Source organism: Chlamydotis macqueenii, chromosome 6, assembly GCF_036417535.1.
Source record: "Chlamydotis macqueenii isolate bChlMac1 chromosome 6, bChlMac1.mat, whole genome shotgun sequence".
NCBI lineage: Eukaryota > Metazoa > Chordata > Aves > Otidiformes > Otididae > Chlamydotis > Chlamydotis macqueenii.
The window spans coordinates 18,189,999-18,208,894 of record NC_141561.1 but is presented as its reverse complement, the minus strand read 5'-3'; the positions used below and the strand labels follow the sequence as shown (position 1 = coordinate 18,208,894).

Sequence of the window (18,896 nt, the reverse complement as noted above, 5' to 3'; positions counted from 1 at the left end):
TATTCAAGGACAGTACAGGGATTAAGATGGTGACTTGAAGTTCAAATTGTCCTATTAATGGTATTTTTGGATAATCTTAGGTCAATTATTTAGGTTTGGCTCTTCAAAAAGTATTTGTTAATAGTAGTTTCCTGTCTCATAGACTTTGTGCAGAAATGTACTAAGGTCCAGAAGTTGGTCAGATAGTACAGCAATTAGTATTAAATACCTTAAATACATACACACACACCTGCACAAATACATATATAGAGATACACATTTAATTCTGTTCTCTAAAGCTCAGGATAGAGCAGATTATTCAGAATGATAAAACTTTGTTTTAAAATTCTGCGTGTCATTTACTGTGTGAGTAGTTTCCTTACAGTCTATGGAAGCCTTCCTGTGAATTCTATTATTGATATTTACAGATCAATAACAATGGGAGAGTTTGTTTCGGCAGGAAACTGAACTGCTAAAACTATCTAGTACTAAAGTTTTAGAAAGGAGTAGATGTTGTTTTTCTGGTAGCGGTAGTTTTATTTATTTTGAAGCAGAAGTTTAGTGTGCAGAAAGGCAGAGTTCAACCATTAAAATATTACCGAGAACAGGAATAGCTCCATGAAGTTCATTAGCCTAGATTTTGCAGAATTTTTGTCTGATAGCCTTAGTTATTTTGTGGCGTTATCTTTCCTACTAAATGATCTTTTTTTTTTTTTTTTTTTTTCTTCTCCCCTCCTCTGGGAAGTCCTTATTCCAATATTCTGTGTCCCATTTTAATTTTGAAATATAATTAAGTTGCATAAATTCAAATATTTAGTTTATTCTTTTAGGAAGGACAATGCATGGTCTTTCAGCTTCAATTTACTGACTGCTGTAGCAAACTAATGATGACTTACAAGATTGTTCTTGTTAAACATCCAATGGTTGCACAGATTGATAAGCTACAAAGGTAGAATTGCTGCTAAGAAAAGTGGAATGTTCTTATTAAAAATTGCCTGCAATGTAGGGAAACCTGAAAGCAGTTGCTCAGGAGTGTAGTTGTGTGGTAAATAGAAGCAAGTGATTAATCGATCCTAAAATGTTAGCTGTTAGCTGGGCAGATTCCCTTTGAGGGCAGTGTTTTAAAGTTAGTTATAAATTCGGAGTGTACTTATCAAAAGTATTTTCCTTTATCTATAAGTTTCTGATGTGTTCAGGGGTATGATTCCTCAGCTGAATTCTTGTACCAAGGACAAGAACATGACTAATAAAGCTGTGGATGAGCTGGGCTCTGTGCCCAAATGAGCTGGTTTATTCCTGACTAGTGTTTGACACGATGTTCATCATCTCCAGCCATACAGAGCACCAGACATGGTTGAAGTGAAATGTCCCTTCCCCTTCTGGAGACGGAGGCTCTCACATGGGTGCTGCAGTTGTATGTGCCAGCTGTGCTCATGCGTGGCCTGCTGACTGCACGGGGTTCTAAATACATCGATGACTGTGAGCGCTGCTTGTATTACTGCTGCAATTTTAGCTACAACCGTTTATACGTCTGAGTTAGACTATTGGCTATGCTGCCAGGACCAGTTCATCTTGGCAGTGAAATTCCTAGTGTGTTTCAAGTGTTGTATTAGCAGTACATCTGGAAGCTTTCCTAGGTGTTATCTAATTATTTTATTTTTTTTTAATTTCAGAATTAACAATGATCTGTAGTGTCTATGAAAATGATTCATTATGCAGTCAGACATTCACCCCAGCAGCTATTTGGAGTGTTGCTTCCTTTAACTTAAGATGCACCGAGGAATGGCATCCTGCATTTGCTCAGCATGCTACTGCTAAGCATTTGGAACTCAACTTCAGAACTAAGTTTCTGGATGTAAAAGTCATCGTTAATTATCATGCATTGTGAAGTCACCAATATTTTAATTGTAGAATAAGTAATATCGTATTGCTTGAGTTTCAGACATCTGAATAATATTCTTAACTGCTTAAAACCATTTTTTTTTCTCTCAGAATTAAAAATCTCTTAGAGTTAAAAACTAGCTGCATGAGTTAAAACTGTAGTTTACAAAAAAAAAGTTTCTCTCTTGGTTAAAACTGAGAGCTTGAACTTTTTCAGTTTCAGATTAGAAGGCAAAATGTGAGGGAAATTGATGAGTACTGTGGAAGTGAGTTAGAATAGCTCTTCTGTTTGCATTATTCAAATATAAATTCCAGATTTCGAAAAGAACAGGAAATTATAACTAAATCAGATGCAAGTACACTTTTTTTTTGTTTGGAAGTGCATGCACAAGGATTTTGGAAAAGATTGTCATTTGTAAAGAGAAAATAGATTCTGTTTTCAGTAGTCAGAGATATTGGATCTAATAAGTGATAAGAGTCTACCAAAACATCATCCTTTAAAGAATGAGAAAAGACTGACTTGGGTTTGTTTCAGATAAGATTATAAAGGAAATCTGACCCTAAGGCCAGAGCAGCGTTGCTGCACAAGGTACACGTGCAGGATTTCACCAAAGTTTTAGCAGACAGGTTTGTGTGTGCTCCCCATTGCCTTACTTGTAAGGCTTAGTTACAGACACAGGTACCACGTGTATTTGCTGCAATTGTCTTAGTTTGTGTATGTAAAACCAAAGTTGGTTCAATTCCTGATTGTTTGACAGCCTAGTGCTGTTACTACTTTCATGAGTCAGATTTCTTTTTTTTTTTTTTTTTTTTAGCTAGGGGGAGACATTGGGAGGGGGAAAGAACAGCTGTAGGGGCAAGGCTGCTGCTTTTGACAGTAGTATCAGCTTAAGCTATTCCTTGAACTGCCATCTCAGTTTGTGGGTCCACAGTTGTCCTTAGCCTGCCATCGGTCACATCTCTCCCTCCTTCCTGTCCCTGTACCTTCTGCCTTCTCTCACACTTGTGGCAGCTCTGGGGCAATCCAGATTGCAAAGCTGATCCAGCTGAGGTGCCCAGGGCCAGCATTTGCCTCCATCACATTTTGATCTTCTCAGCCAAACCAAGGGAAAGGTTGACTCGAAAGCTGAGCTGCCAACAGGGCTGGCAAAGTCATCTTCTTTACTTGTTTCTGCACCAAAGCCAGCTTATCAGACCAGCAGGTCTAACCACCAATGTTAAGGCTTTTTGACTTACTTATACCACCCTTTTCCTTTTCCCTATCTGTGCATCCTAGATCTCTAAGTGCTGTTTCTACTGCAACTTTCAGAAGAGTTGACTTTCCATGTTAAAACACCCTGTCAATAGCGTTTGAAAAATTTCATTTTTCTGTGCTGTTCTTGGTTGACCTGATGCCACGTTCAGACCGTCAAATGTCAGTACAGACAAACCATCCCTAATGTGCAACTAAACATCTACTGGGGAGCTCCACCAGATGTTCCAAAGATGCCTTTGGAAATCTTGCCTTAGTTTTTATGGATGAATCTTCAGTTTTAATCTTGCCTATCTTTACAACTTTGAGAATTTCATCCTACTGAAGGAATAGTGGTTCTTTATTTATAAAGAGAATCAAACTACTATTTATAAAAGCAGGCTTATTTGCTGGATTTTGCTATGCTGATTTTAGCAAACTCCTTGCTGTGTTTCATCAAGTTTCCAGATTTGTTTTGTTCACAGTATTGTGGTGAATTGCCTTAATTTATGAAAGGATTCCTTCTCATCTGTGTACCCTTGATCACTTACATTTAGGAAAATATTTACACTTTTAGTAACTTTGCATAAAGAAGATTAAATTTACTAATTGATCAGATTACCTAACTGCTACTTTTAAGTTAAGTGTGTCATGCTCCTATTCATGATAGCTTAAAATTCAGATGAGTTCACCCACAGATCATCTTAAATCGGTGATCAGCATCTCTGTGCTTTAAACAGACTTCTAAAGTCAACTTCTCTGGGTGATGGAGGTAGACGTGCTACCCAAACTGGCTTTTATCAAACAGAATGGTTTTGCTAGAAACAGCCTGGATCTGCTGAAACTCCTGTGCAAATTCTAATAAGCCCTGCTTCATCCAAGTTGAATGGGATTAAATAGTATTGGTACTGTACGAAGGTTTGTGTTCTTGAGTATCCTAGGCTCTGTTTCCTCAAATGGTTCTGGAAAAGTGATCTCGCCATTAAGTATGCCGGTAATGAAACAAGTGCATGTGTGCTACTGTAACATCTGAACCCATCCTTAAAGAAACAAAGTAAATGCTCTTTTTCTACTCTTGTGTATAAAAAAAATTTTCTTGGTGAAGGGAGAAAAAGGGCATAATCGCTGAATACTGAGATGCACGAGGCACACTGACTGGAGATGTGAGATGAAAATACTTCCCTCTAACTTCTAAGAAGCTAAACCAAGCTGTAGTTGCAGGTTAGGAGTTTGGAGACATCTAAAGACAAGAATTGACTCCTTGTCTTTTCCAGGAAAAAATTGTCCAAATGTCAACATTTTTCCTTGTACTCTTCATAGCCAATAGTTTCAAGAAAGCACATTTTAAAAGCTTGTGGGAGGAAAAAGTAGGAAGTGCGTGATACTGTCTTAGTCCTTGGTGTTCAAACAACCTGTAGTTTAATTCAAGATTTGAGTAGATGTGATATACAAATCTGAAAGAATGTAGATACAACTGCTTATGTGTACATACTCGCACGCTTTTTAAGGGGCAGAATGGTGATAAATCAGAGAAACATTAATAGTTTCTTGCTGCTCATCAAGCTGCATTTTCTGCTGCTTGTGTTTCCAGATCAGCTGGGGCCATCTTAAGTTGTCTGTGGTGTCTTAGCAGCATTTTCTGTAGTAATAGCAGCTGCAGGGTAAGTGGTGTTTGGTATCTGTCTGAGCTGTTCATCGGCTCAATGAGCTGTTCTTGTTTCTGTCTTTCCCAGCAGTTTAGCATGACGAAAGCAGCTATGTTTAACTGGTTGTCATTTGTTCTGTGGTGCCTGTGCATGGGTAAACCTCCGTGTGCTACATAGGAGAAAGTTGTGCAAATCTTTCTGGGCATGACAGACCACTCATTCTTTTTTCATGAAGAGCAGAGGGTATCCTGTGTGTGGCTGTGTTATGTCATACCTCTGTAGAAAATAGACCTTTTATGCCACTTATGCTGAATATCCTGTAGGGAACATTTGGCCACAAAGGTTGGATGTGGTGGACTTTATAGGATGGCTGTGTCACAGTACAATATAATCTCTGAGAAATGTCAAAAATTGACTGACAGCCACTGATCCCCAAAATTTAGAAACAGTTGTTGTTGATGCTAACAGCAGCTCTTCTGCACATGGCTCTTTCTCAGCTTTTGCTTTAAATCACTGTTGATGGTTATAAAGCATACTTAAAGCATTACAGCATTCATCGCCTTCCTTGAGAATACGACTAACAGCTTGTCTGTCCTGGAGTTTTTAGCACACGAGTAACTGCACTGATTCAGCAGCACTAGTGAAAATCTTTGGTAAGTAATCCTACCGTGTCACACCCACGCTGCGGGCAGCGCAGCCGGGTGCCCGCACCGAGGTTTGCGTGGGGTTTGCTGTAATCCCTTCCCAAATGGGAAACAATGCAAGAGGCAAGCATTTTAGGAGTGAAGTTCAACACCAGTTCTTTTCTGATGAGATTAAACATTTTATTTTAGGAGGCTACATAAAGTCTCAAGAGTCATGTAGAAGACTTTGGGAATTCCATTTGCAGTCTCGTGCGTGCTGCTCGTGGTCTGCTTAAAACCCGAAGCAAATTGTCACGCGTGTTGCAGCGCGCAAACCGAACCGTTTGCTCCCTGGTACTCCATAGAAAAGCCCTGCGTTGAAAAGTTTTGCCAACGTGATACATTTGTGTCTTCTGGTCTGTCAGTTTTATACAATGTTGAAATATCGAAAACTCTTGGACAGATTTTCAGCTTTAGTAAGTGAATGCAGAACCCCTGGCTGGGCGTGGGACTGGGCCGACCTGTGCAAGCGCGGAAAACTGACGGCTCCTTACACAATGAATCTGGTGATTGTAAAAGTTGCTGCTGATCTCGCTCTTGTTCTAAAAACAGCTACACTGCTAATTTAATAATACATGGCTGCTTCTGTTCAGTTTAGTGGTTTTGGCATCAGGGAAAATCCCATTTATGGAGGTGTAGTCAGCTTGCCATAAAGAATTGCAAGTTCAGTGTCAGACCATAAGTGTGTGTGTGTCTGTATGCACATATGACACCTGCAGCAACGTGGTCTCAACCATGAACTCACTGAATGTCAAAATACAGTGACAAACTTAGCACAAACTTAGTTCCATTTCTGCTGAAATTTAGTTACTAGTCACTTCAACCGACAGCGCATAGAAGGTAGCAGGGTATGAAATCCTGACGTTGTATTTAATCTGCACTGTTAGTGTTTCTTAAGTATGTGCTTTCCTAGTTACACCTGAGACTTGCTTTAGTACTTTACCAGCAATGTTGTGTATGTCCCCGTCCAATGTGTTGGTTATAATGAATTTTTCTGCTGCATTTTGTTGTATTGCAGAATGTAAGAACCACAAGGACACTTTCTGAAATTTCGGAAGTGAGTAACAAAAAGATGAAAGGAGACTTTCAGTCCGGTACAGGTTATACTGACCTCACTTTTGTGGCAAATGCTGTAAAGGGCTATGGAAATACTTGCAATGGAGTAATTAGGAAGGGCAGTGATGCTCCAAGTATGTTTTCCTGTTCAGCTCCTGGAGGAGTCATTCGTTCCCATGGAAAGTGATGCAAGATGCTACCATTCTCACTGCAGCCAATTTGACTGTAACTTGGCATAGGCACATAACAAACTGCTGAGCAACAGAATTGAACCTTCTTGGTATCAATGTTACAATAACCTTTGTGTTGTACTTGTGCAGTGTATCTACACTGGCTTGTTCTTTGCTGATACCTTCACAGTAGTTAGGCCTGGAGACACAGAAATGTGTTAGATGGTTAGAAAAGGAAAAATGTTTACAAATTGAGTAGAAAGGATAAAATCTCTAAACTGACTTCTCCTATAAAGCGTAAATTGCGCAGCTCAAAAGAAGCCTGTTCATGGGGTCATCCGGATTGAGTCTTGATGATGAGGTCTTACAAAACTGTCTTCTTTTTCTACAGGGTTTTTTCTGACATGCCATCTTTCCTCTAGCTGGAGATGCTGGCTTCGGTGAAGTGTGCATAGTCTGTCAGAAATATTATGATTTAGAAATGTAGAGGAAATAGCGAGAGCCAGCTGCCTGCACAGTCCCATCTACGTTGTTGAAGAATGCACCAGGAGAAGCAGGAATAGACTGGGGTATACTGCACTGGTACTGGTGTAACAGAAAGATGACCTTGCCAAAAAGAACATACATTCTCTTCTTTAAAATAGAACAAAGGGATGCACAGCAACAATGCTGCCACTCTGCTGGTCTATACCGCCCATATGGAACCAGCAATTGTAGACAAAGGGATTTTGATAGGAATTAACTCCCTCATACATGGTCAGGCACAAGTTCCTCAATTTATTTTTTAACTTGAATAAACAGAAAATGACATAGCAGTTCCCATGTCAGCCAAAAGAGCCATCTGTGGTCTAACCCTGTGACAAACAGTATAGCAATAATTCCATTGCCACCAACAGTGTGGAGTTTGCCAAAAAAGCAGATGCTTCTTTTGACATGCATCTTCAATGTGGTGCTGTTTCTATCCTATAATTGTTGTCTGTAGAGGGAGGGTGGATAGGATAGCCAGATGAGCAAAATGATTACGTTGTGATTTTGGGGGGGGGGGAACAAGAGTTTGGAAAATAATAAAAAAATAAAGAAACACTATAAAAATAATTTAAAATAAAAAAGCTGAAATATAAAACTGGAATTCTCATGTGTGCTTCATGAAACCTGTGACACTTAAAGTAAGAGACAACACTTGCAAGAGCTTATCGGAAATCTTAAATTTAATATGATATGGAAGGAACAGTAAATAATACTTGGAAAACTTTCCTGCAGAGTTTTTAACTTTTCAAAAGAGAACATTTCCTTCTGTATTATTTTAAGGAACTGAAGATTGACCAAACATACTTTTTTTTTTTTTTTTTTTACTGTATTGCCAGTCTTTGTAATACAGATATTCAAGCAGTTCTCTGAATAAACCAAGGTCTACATCTACATGTATGTACTGTGCTATTTTTTAGCATGGCACTTAGACTCCTAAACAGCAGCTTTATGAGATATATAGACTTAGCTGGACTAACCACCAAGTTACAATGACGGATGGCATCTTTAATTCTTAAGAAAAGAGAGTGGCCTCATGAATGTTGCATATTTACTGCTTAATGAAATTAACAACTTAATTACCTATGTCCATAAGAATATGCATTTTAACATATAATAAATAAAAGTACTTGAAAACAGTAATTTTTTGATCACATTGAATATTGTCTATGGCCCTGTTTGTTGGCACTGGAGGTAAAAGGTCACAACAGGTAGTGTGACAAGAAGGGTGAACAAAATAGCAGTTGAGCTGGAGATGTGCCTTCTTCTAACAGAAGAGTCTGTCCTCCGAACAGAAGTACTTGCCTTGGCTGATACAGGAAAGTCTTGCTGCCAGAGCTTAGTTTTGCAGGATTCAGTGAGAGAAGTGGTTAGCTGCTGTCTCTTATTTTCCTACAAGGGAGCCAAAAATACCCAGGATAAATCCAGGTCTCTCATTTTCTGTATGTTTTAAGTCCCACCTGGTGATGCTGCTTTTGGTGTGTTACTTCTTCCCGTTACACTGTAAATGCGGCAAGAATATAATGCATATTGTTTATTGTCAGATCTCAGTACACTTGTTTCCAGATTCCACAAATAGGAAAAAATAGTTGCCGTTTTCCTTTGCATTTTTTTATTATAGGAGCTGTCTGGTTTTAATTTTTCTTTCTAAAAAAAAAAAAAAAAAAAATCATAGGAATTTTGTGTTATTCAAATCAGAGCAGTATTTTCTACTTTGAGGTATTAGTGCTTGTCATGCCTTTCGCTCTGCTTCCTCCCCTCTCATACCAGTGCTCGCTGAGAAGCTGGTGAGTTTATTGGCTTGTGCTGCACTCCAGTCTACACCTCGCTTTCTGCTACAGGGTGCCTTAGAAAGGGAACTGCTGATCTAGACAATATTTCCTTATTTTGCTGGTGAAAAAATATCACGTGAGACAGTGTCAGAAGTCTCAGTTAAGATCTCTAGATATTTACTGCTTCTGCTTTATCCACTAAGCTGGTTGCATTGGCAGTGAAGAAAATTAGATTGTTTTGGTGTGATCTGTTTTTGACAGACCTATTCTGTCTGCTTTTTTGGCCGTTTTGTTATCTTCTACATTTTTGTAAGCTGATTGTTCAGTAATTTGTTCTGAGGTATTTCCAAGAATTGAAGTTGGGCTGACTAGTGAAATTCCCTGGGTCATCATAATCTTTTTTAAAGATATTTGATGGTTGACAGGGAAGTGAAACTATTTATGGGACTTCTATATGTGCCAGCTGCAGTTTGACTGGAGTTTTTTTCATGTCCTGGGAATTCAGCAACTTTAATAAAGTATGACAATTATCTGAATACTTGTTCTTCTTTAATTTTTCATCTGTCTTGGGCCAACACCTGAAGAGCTAATGGTAGTGAGCAGGAGTTTCCTGTTTAATGGATGCTTAAGCAAAGTTGTATATACAGAGAGAAGGGGCCGCTGTGACCTTCTGGTCTGGGGATCTCTGAGCCTCGTAACGCATTGAAAGAGTAATCTGTCAGCATTTGCAAATTCTACATTTCTGGACTTTTCCTCTTAAACCTTTGATGCTCTAAGAAGTCCTCATGTGCTTATTGCTGGCATTTCATGGGCTCCACTGGAAATATGGCCGATGCCTCTATGTAGGACCTTCGTGCTGCCATATGACCCAGTGTGACCCCTCTCCTATCACATAACCTGAGACATGAAAAGTATTTGACTTAGTGTCTGTAAGTACTGGCTTCTGAGCTGCCATTGAAGTGCTTGTGAGCTGTATGTGATTTTCCAGCTCTGATGTGACCATCTCTGGTCTAATCTTACCTACTGCATGACACAGGAGTTTAGGTTAGTCGCTGTTTCAGTTGAAGCATTTCTCCTACCAGCAGCATCTCAGATGTTTCCTGTAGTGGAGAACGCTGTGAGATTTTATACCCTGCTATTAACGTGTACCAACAAATATGCAATGCAAAGGAGGAATTATTTTTATTATTTGTATTCAGTGTCACGTGCTGGTCTTGCTACCTTTTCAGAGGCTTGCATAAACCCATTAGTATGTGAGCTAAGCCTCTCTGAAAGTGAATATGTTTTCTTCTAATTGTAACTTGAATCCTCAGACTGGAACAAAAACTTTAACATAGTCAATGGATGCAGTACCATTTTATCTCTGGATCCTAAGCAAAAGCCTTGGCCAGTTTCACTGAAGGAAATATGGCTGGATGGCCGCACTCAGAGAGTGGTGGTCAACGGCTCAATGTCCATGTGGAGACCGGTCACGAGTGGCGTCCCTCAGGGGTCCGTGCTGGGCCCGGCCCTGTTCAACATCTTTGTCGGCGACATGGACAGTGGGATAGAGTGCACCCTCAGCAAGTTCGCCGACGACACCAAGTTGTGTGGTGCCGTCGACACGCTGGAAGGGAGGGATGCCATCCAGAGGGACCTGGACAGGCTGGAGAGGTGGGCCCGTGCCAACCTCATGAAGTTCAGCCAGGCCAAGTGCAAGGTCCTGCACCTGGGTCATGGCAATCCCAGGCACAAATACAGGCTGGGCGGGGAATGGATTGAGAGCCGCCCTGAGGAGAAGGACTTGGGAGTGCTGGTGGATGAGAAGCTTAACATGAGCAGGCAATGCGCCCTTGCGGCCCAGAAGGCCAACCGCATCCTGGGCTGCATCAAGAGAAGCGTGGCCAGCAGGTCGAGGGAGGTGATTCTCCCCCTCTACTCTGCCCTGGTGAGACCCCACCTGGAGTACTGTGTCCAGTTCTGGAGCCCCCAACACAAGAAGGACATGGACCAGTTGGAGAAGGTCCAGAGGAGGGCCACGAAGATGATAAAAGCGCTAGAGCACCTCTCTTATGAGGACAGGCTGAGAGAGTTGGGGCTGTTCAGCTTGCAGAAGAGGAGGCTCCGGGGAGACCTGATAGCGGTCTTCCAGTACCTCAAGGGGGCCTACAAGAAAGATGGGGAGAGGCTGTTTAGTAGGGCCTGTTGCGATAGGACGAGAGGTAATGGTTTTAAAATAGAGGGGGGTAGATTTAGATTGGAAATTAGGAAAAAATTTTTTACAATGCGAGTTATAGAACACTGGAACAGGTTGCCCAGAGAGGTGGTGGAGGCCCCATCCCTGGAAACGTTCAAGGCCAGGCTGGATGAGGCTCTGAGCAACCTGACCTAGTCAGGGATGTCCCTGCTCCTTGCAGGGGGGTTGGACTAGATGACCTTTCAAGGTCCCTTCCAACCCTAACCGTTCTATGATTCTATGAAATAGGTCTGCGTAGTTAGTAGAATCAAGAAAGAAATTGGCAGTGAATTCTCTTGTGTCATTGCTCAGTGAAGGGCTAACCACAAAACATGTACATGGGGGTTTTTTTTTTGTGCAGTAGATCTTTAGTACCAAGCTCTCTTTCCTCAGGTACTTCAGCATCTTGACTTTTTAAATATTCTTTTAGTATAGGCTAGCTGTTGGATTGCTGCAACCTGTTCAAGTTTCAGAAACTAAACTTTTGCTTTAGATGAGTCTGTAATTCTGTCATGGCTAGGGCATGGGACCAATATATTGTTTCAGAGGATTGTCCAGTGAATCCAAATATAAAACTGAGAGGGATGCTGTGATTCATGATGATCAAGTAGAAGGGAGAAGGGTTGATAGCATCTGCAAGAAACAGGACATAGCTAAGTTCAGCACTCCCAACTCTCTCCTTTGTGATACCTTTTGTGCTGTGATAGGGCTGGTTTCATGTATCCAGCACCTTTTATTTGTCTCTGGACTGAAGGAATCAGTCAGTGGAGCACTCATCAGCATAGGTTTTGTCATATACTTCAATGTGGGCAGGATTATGCTCCTACAATTTCAAGTGTCTTCATAAAAAGGAAATACATAGATTTGGCAAGATTATGGCAAGATGATTCAAATTAGTTAATGCACAATAGACTTGAGAAGAAAGACAATTAAAAAAAGTAAAAGTGAAAATAACTTTTTTAAAAAAACGTTCACATATGTGATGATATCCGTCTATGTTTTTGTTTCCTTTTATTTCTTTTTAGTATGGAGAAGACTTATCTGTATTTAGAAAAATAGTTTTCATAGGACTTGGCTGTTACACGCAAGCAAGAAAAAAGGCATAACCCTCTATTTCTATCTTGCAAAGCTCCTCTTAAAACTTGTGTTAAGGAACGAAATTAAAGTTGAGGCGCTTATTTTCTTTTCCCTTCCTTCAGTGTGATTTTTAAATTTTTTTTTTTGTGTGTGTGTACTTGATTTTCGGCCTGTTTATTGCAGTCTCGTCATTATCGTAATGCCAGCTGTAGTATTTTGGGCATAGTTCTTCAATCCCAAGTTTAGAGAGCTTTTTGGGAGAAACTCAGTGCTGCATCTCCAGGTGCTCCTGGGCTGTCTGTGATATTTCGTAACAGGGAGAGTCTTTGCTTGATGCCAGCCTCCACCCACGGGGTCCTGCCTCTTCCCAGCACCCAGTTGTTTCTGCTCCGTGTAGCTGGAGCACCAACACCCCTCTTTGCTATCTAAAAGTAGATAGAATAGACTTGGATCCTGGGTGTGCAAATAGCCCTGTATGATCACAAGACACGGTATCCATGGTCTCAGCCTTGTGCAGTAAACCAGCCCTTGCTGGAATAGTCCTGCAAGTGACTCCTGCAGCTTCACTGTGAGACCATGTTCCTTACCTGTGCAAAGACAAGTTAAGCTCAGTGGTTTAAAGGAGGAAAAAGCAGTAGATCTCAGGGCTTTTCCTCCTGAGGAAATTTTCAGCACATCTGGAGGACTCAGCTTCTGAGGTACTCTGTACGCTTTATACTGGTATCATCCTGAAAATGCTTAGAAAGCAGCTGACTTGCTGAATCTTCCTGTGAAAAGTGCTGACAGAGTGAAGAACAAATCGGAGAACCTACCCTAAGGCAGGAGATGTGAATACAGCAGCGGCAGGTCTTTCTCGCTCTATCGGTTGACTCATGTCCACTGACAATTGGACTTGGAGAGGCCTCCAGAAATTCAGTTTTGCTGATGGAAACCATGAAATAGAATAGTGCAGGACACTCAAAATGGCATCTCCACTACACACTGCAGGCTTAGACTAAGTGACTGAGGCTTAATTTTTCTTTGTCTAAAGCAAGATGATAAAGCAACTGTCTTCCTCAGTGAACAGTCATTTCTTTTAAACATTTGGAGTTCTTTCTGTTAGGGACCTGATTTTATTCCGAACAACCTCCTGTTTCCTAAGTTGTGCACTACGTGTGGCAGTGTCTTGCTTTACTAGATGTGGCATCTTCTCTTCTCCTGAGCCCTCGCTTTCATTGTACATGTAAAGCTCTGTGTTAAGTAGATTAATAAATTAAAAATCAACTCCCAATTTAATCCAGAAATTTTCCAGATTCATGTAATTTAATACTTTTTATCACTTTTGCACCCATCCACAAAAATGTTTGGTAATTTTTATGTCAATGCCAGTTACCGAAGGTGCTGTTTCGAAATGCTGTTTCATGAAATCAGGGAGGTTAGGCAAAGTCAGGCAGGGTAAGCAGATACCTGATGCTTAGTCACCTCAACAAAGCTAGGCAAACACCAACGACAAGATTTTGAAACTATGAAATGATCCAAGTAGCAGTTTGGGCTAAATCAGATGGTTAATGTATGCTGTAATTTATGGTTTGAATTTAGAGTAGATGTGTGAGCACTTACTCTGTTATTAAAAGTCACGGTATTTTTCCCATCAGGAATTTTAGCTAGGCGGAGGAACTCATAATTAAATGCTAGCATGTTATATAACTTCATAGCCATGCTTTTCTAACACAAAGTTAGAGGCTTAAATGGATTGCTACCATAATAACCGTGCTCTGTTTTGGGACAGTCGTTACCCAAGTTATCATCTGCTTGTTGGAGTTTCCTTGGACTTCTGTAGTCTGAAGACAGGAAGTGTCTCAAGTCCAGATGAGAGGAATTTCTCAGGTTGTTCCATTTTGTTTTGGTTGGGTGTTTTTTGTGTGTGTGGTTTTTTCCTGTTGACAGCAAAGAGATTCTTCTCCTCCTTGGCAGGCAAAATCCTGCTCTGACTCATTTCCAGTCCTAAGCATAGAGTGGTTTATAAGAAAGACAGGAATGGTCTATTACTTGGATTTGTTACTTGTGTTCAGTGTTTTCATTTAAGATACTGTGATTAAAAAGAAACGCTAATGCATATGTTTGTATGTATGTTTCATTATTGCAAACTGTCATGAAGTCCTTAGGATAAAATCTTAAGACCAGCTTTTGATATAAATTTGCAGCAGAGACTACAGTTTGTAAACCAAAACTTTTCAAATTTGATTTCAGGCTTTATAAAAAGCTTTCGGTTAATGTTCATGAAAGCTGTTTCTCAACAAACCACCCCAAACTTTGGCCAGATCTCCACTGCAGACCGTCTTGCCAGTGAGCGCTGTATCAGCCAGGGGTGTGGAACAAAGTCGTACATCCTCGCTGACATCGGTGCCTTGGCAGGACCCCAGGCGTGGATGCAGCTGTGCAGGCAGAAGAGAACTTTTATCGGCTTAGCTTATGTTGTTTGGGGAGGTGATGCAATGACGCCAGCAGAAAAAACTCTTCTCTTGGCATGGACTGTGAGCATGGGAGGCTCTGCCAGCGCAGCTATGGCAGCAGTGAGACTCTGTGCCACCGTCGAACCTTCTGCGGTAACTGCAACTGGCAAAGAAAAGCCCCTTTTGACAAAAGAAAGACCTCTGTTGTTTAGTTTTTACAAGTAGTTGTCAATGAGGAACAGAGCGGAAAGAGTGATTCAGATTTTAAAATTAAGTTTTAATGTAAAAAATGTGTTTAAGCTGTATGGCTTTAAGATGTCACTGGCCCTTTAACGGCTGTCTGTGTGTCGCTGGGCTGCGGGGTTTGCGAGCATCTGTGTTTCCTAAAGCCCTGGGCTGCTACAGGTATGAGTTCTTGTGGAAGCAATGAAAAACCTTCTGTCTGTAAACTTAGGAAGACAACTGTAATTGCATTTACATTCCGGTCATATTTGGATGTGACCACTAGCACCAGAGCATCTTCATGTTTAAATAAAAGTTTAAATTTCTCCGAACTGAGTGCTCATGTTTTACAGGAAGCTGGAGTCAGGATTCCTGCTCTCTCTCTCCACACACCCTCACCCCCGCCCCCTTGGTGACAAGATTTTACAAAAGCCTAGTTCTTTAGAAAAACAAAGATTTTAATGGAAAAAGCACTGTAAGAAGTAAAAGCAAAACCAAATGAAAGATACTGAAAGGCAGAACAGAGGCTCTTGGTCTGCAATAGTAACGACCAGTTAGGATGAGGACTGGTATGCGTGTGTTGACTCCGTGGCAGCTGTACCTGCGTGCACGAGGGAAGCGCGCGTGTCAGCCTTGCGTGTTTGGTCCCTGTGTGCGTTTTCAGAACTGCGCTGAAGGCTTTTTGGAGTGAAGAATAGGACTGTGCCAGACTAAGTTTGTTAGGAAAATGTTTTGAAAGTAGTTGCTCTGTCATTCTGCCTTGCTTGTAACCCTAAAAATAATTGCCTGGCGTTACTGGAAGCAGGACGGTCTGACAGCCCGACTTGTGCTGCTATAGTTAAAATCCGTCAATGTTTCCATTACAAACTTGGAGGGAGGGTTTAATCTTTTCCCATTTTAAATCATGCCTGAAAGAAATTCTAGACCAATGCTTCAATTCCTAGTATAAATCTTTTGGAAGAGATTTGATGTTTCTAAAAATCTTTATTTAAAAACAAACAAAAAAAAAAAGCCCCAGCCCAATGGCAATAAAATATTGATTGTCAGTTTTGAAGTTTTAAATGATCAGGAATTATTTTCTTTTTTCTTTTTTTTCCTTTCTTTTTTTTTTTTAATTTTCAGTTCAATTAAATTAGGCAACAACAATGTTTATACAGAACAATGTTTATGTATATCAGTGTTGGATTTTTGTAGTAAGCATTGCGTTTTGCTGTTGCACGCTATTATTGCTGCATAGTAAACTTCGTAATATGCTGAATTGGAAGATTTCAAAACCTTCCTAGGGAAACACAAAAAAGAAACAGATAATTATCATGAAGTATCTGATATAAGGCATGCCTTTGTACTTTTCTCCCACTCACAATTTCATTCCAATTTCCTGAGGTTATCTCCAAAATAGTTTCACTTTTCATGTATAATAAGGCTGTAGTTTCGTGAAAGCTTTAAACTGAGGGAAACTGTAATCCCCTCCTCCCTGCCTACACATTCCTGTTCCCTGCCTTGTGACAGCCAAAGCGTTTGCGTAGCACAAAACCACATGTGGTGAACCAGATCAGGGAAGACAAGTTTTTTGGTTCAGGCTGTGGCTACACAACTGTTTGTATGAGTCCAAAGAAGAGGGTGGCACCGGGGCAGGAACAAGTGAGTCTATGCTGACATCTCACTTTATGTTCCACCTTTTTTTTTTTTTTTAAACACACACCCCCCCCCCCCCCCCGGTGCCTTTCCTCTGTGGTTCACAGGGCAGTTCTTTGCTATAAGCTTCTCGAGCCGTGGAGGCCCAGGCTTTTGCGGGAAAGGGGCCGTGTGCGGCCAGTTCTTTCTGTCAGTGAAAACCTTGTAGTCACACGACTTTTACTGGCACCTTTAGCTCTACAGTATATCCATTAAAGTATTCCTCTCTTACAGCACCACAGACCTGGTTATAATCCTTTCTGTATTGTGTCCTGCTATGCTGTTGTTAATGCAAATGATTAAGACAGTTCTGCTGCAGATTTTCTTTAGGATGTTTTTGCATTCCATTAGGGTCTGATTTTAAGAACAATAGCATTAGGTACCTTGAGGACTACATAGAAGTGCTTATGTGCTTTTGAAACTTGAATTTTTTGCCATTATAGGGAATCTTTTTCTTGACTCTTGAAATAATTCACAAATGCTGAGATCAGTGGCACTATGAATGTTCTGCCAAGCGCACAATTACTTTAAAATCTGGTCCTTAAGCTGTCTGTGATCCCTCTCTATCTGTAAAAAAAAAAGTAATAGCTGTACTGTGTGAAGTACTAAAAGGTGGAAGAGATGCAAAAGAGGCTTCTAATTATTTTTATATTTCTGAATACATTAAGGAAATGGCATAATCTTCATGTCTGCCGCAATAATTCATAGAGTTCATGGACAGGTGGAATAGTCATAGTGATGTGAACGTAGTTTATACCTGCTGGAACCTACAGAAACACTGTCTTCTATTTCATTTTCACATCAGATGCCACAATGAAGAGTGATAAAATCCTATGAGTAATATTCAGCAGAGTTTATATATAATTTGAGCCTGTGTCATGCATTGTGCATGCTGCAGGTGGTGGCTGGCCATATTAGAATGTGCCTGTGAATCCTGTCCCAAGGGCGGTGTGAAAGCAGATGTATTTAAAATGTATGAGTAACTACGTGCAGATTTAACACAGCGCTCCAAATGGTAAACAGGCTACTGTAGACTGAGCTAATGTGCATGCTGCGACTGGTATCTATAGTTTTCTCTAACGCGCTTTTTCCTTTGCAGCAGTCCATTGTACCAGCCCACCCAATGGCTCCTCCTAGTCCCAGCACCACCAGCAGTAATAACAACAGTAGTAGCAGCAGCAACTCAGGATGGGATCAATTAAGTAAAACAAACCTTTACATCAGAGCACTGCCTCCAAACACCACTGATCAGGACCTGGTAAAATTATGCCAACCGTAAGTACTATGCTCAAATATAAATTACAATGTCATACCTTAAAAGCTTATAGTAGTTATACGAGATAAGCATTTGGATTATTGAGTGAATTAAAATAGATTAATAAATAAAAGTTCTCATGCTGTAGTATGACAGCAAATTTCAACTTCTGTGTCAGTCAGAAGGAAAAGAATGTGTTTGGCACTTCAGAGAAGCAAAGAAAGTTTGAACATAGTGGTGAACAGAAACAACGCATTCCTTTAGTAAAAACTGTCATCGCCTGTACTGCTGCCTGATGCTGTTGAAATCAGATAAATGAAAATTAACACCCAAATGTGAAACTTACTATCAAGGCCAGGTTGGACGGGGCTCTCAGCAACCTGATCTGGTTGGGGATGTCCCTGCTCCTTGCATGGGGTTGGACTAGATGACCTTTGAAGGTCCCTTCCAACCTAAACTATTCTATGATTCTATGAAGAACCTGCAGTAGAGGGTCTTGTCTGTTCACTACTGACATAATGTGTTGATACAAACTCCTTTGAGTAATTGTTTTACATCACTGTTAATTACATTGTGCATTTGAAAGCTTATCCTGGTTTCAGACTTAATTTATGTTGGCTGTACATTACTGCACAGTTATATTTATAGTTAGAAATAGTCAATTTGTGTAAGAATCCTTACTAGTGGCTGGAGTTCTAGGTAGACCTGGCTTAGCAGAAGGTTTTCAGGCAATGTTGATAACATGAGATATTTTTGCTTGTGTGAATCTGTTTTTAGTTTATACAGCAGCACTTGCATTTCAGTTACTTTCAGATGTGCATCAGATGTCAAGAGACTATGTAATTGTATTGTTTATACAGTGTTTAAAATAATCTTTCTTAAATGTTTTACTGAATTTTTAAAATCTCTGGTTGTACTGAAATTCATAGTGCGCTTCCTGGATTATTTTGAAATCAAAATTCTTTGCTATGTTTTTAATACTACCTGTAAGAAAACACCCAGATCTCTTTTGAAGGAATGGAGAATCAATAAGATTTGTATATAACACTACTGTCTGAAATTATTAAAGTAATTTTAT

General features: G+C 40.3%; 1 protein-coding gene across 5 annotated transcripts in view; it reads left to right on the top strand.

The window, feature by feature from the left end:
* The window catches only part of RBMS1 (RNA binding motif single stranded interacting protein 1), a 148,203-nt gene that overhangs the window by 62,641 nt on the left and 66,666 nt on the right, over positions 1-18,896 (top strand). For all 5 annotated transcript variants that reach the window (XM_086750900.1, XM_086750901.1, XM_086750899.1 and 2 more), the window contains exon 2: positions 17,663-17,838. In XM_086750900.1, the coding sequence (XP_086607026.1) occupies positions 17,663-17,838 (176 nt within the window). The remainder of the gene's footprint in view (positions 1-17,662; positions 17,839-18,896) is intronic.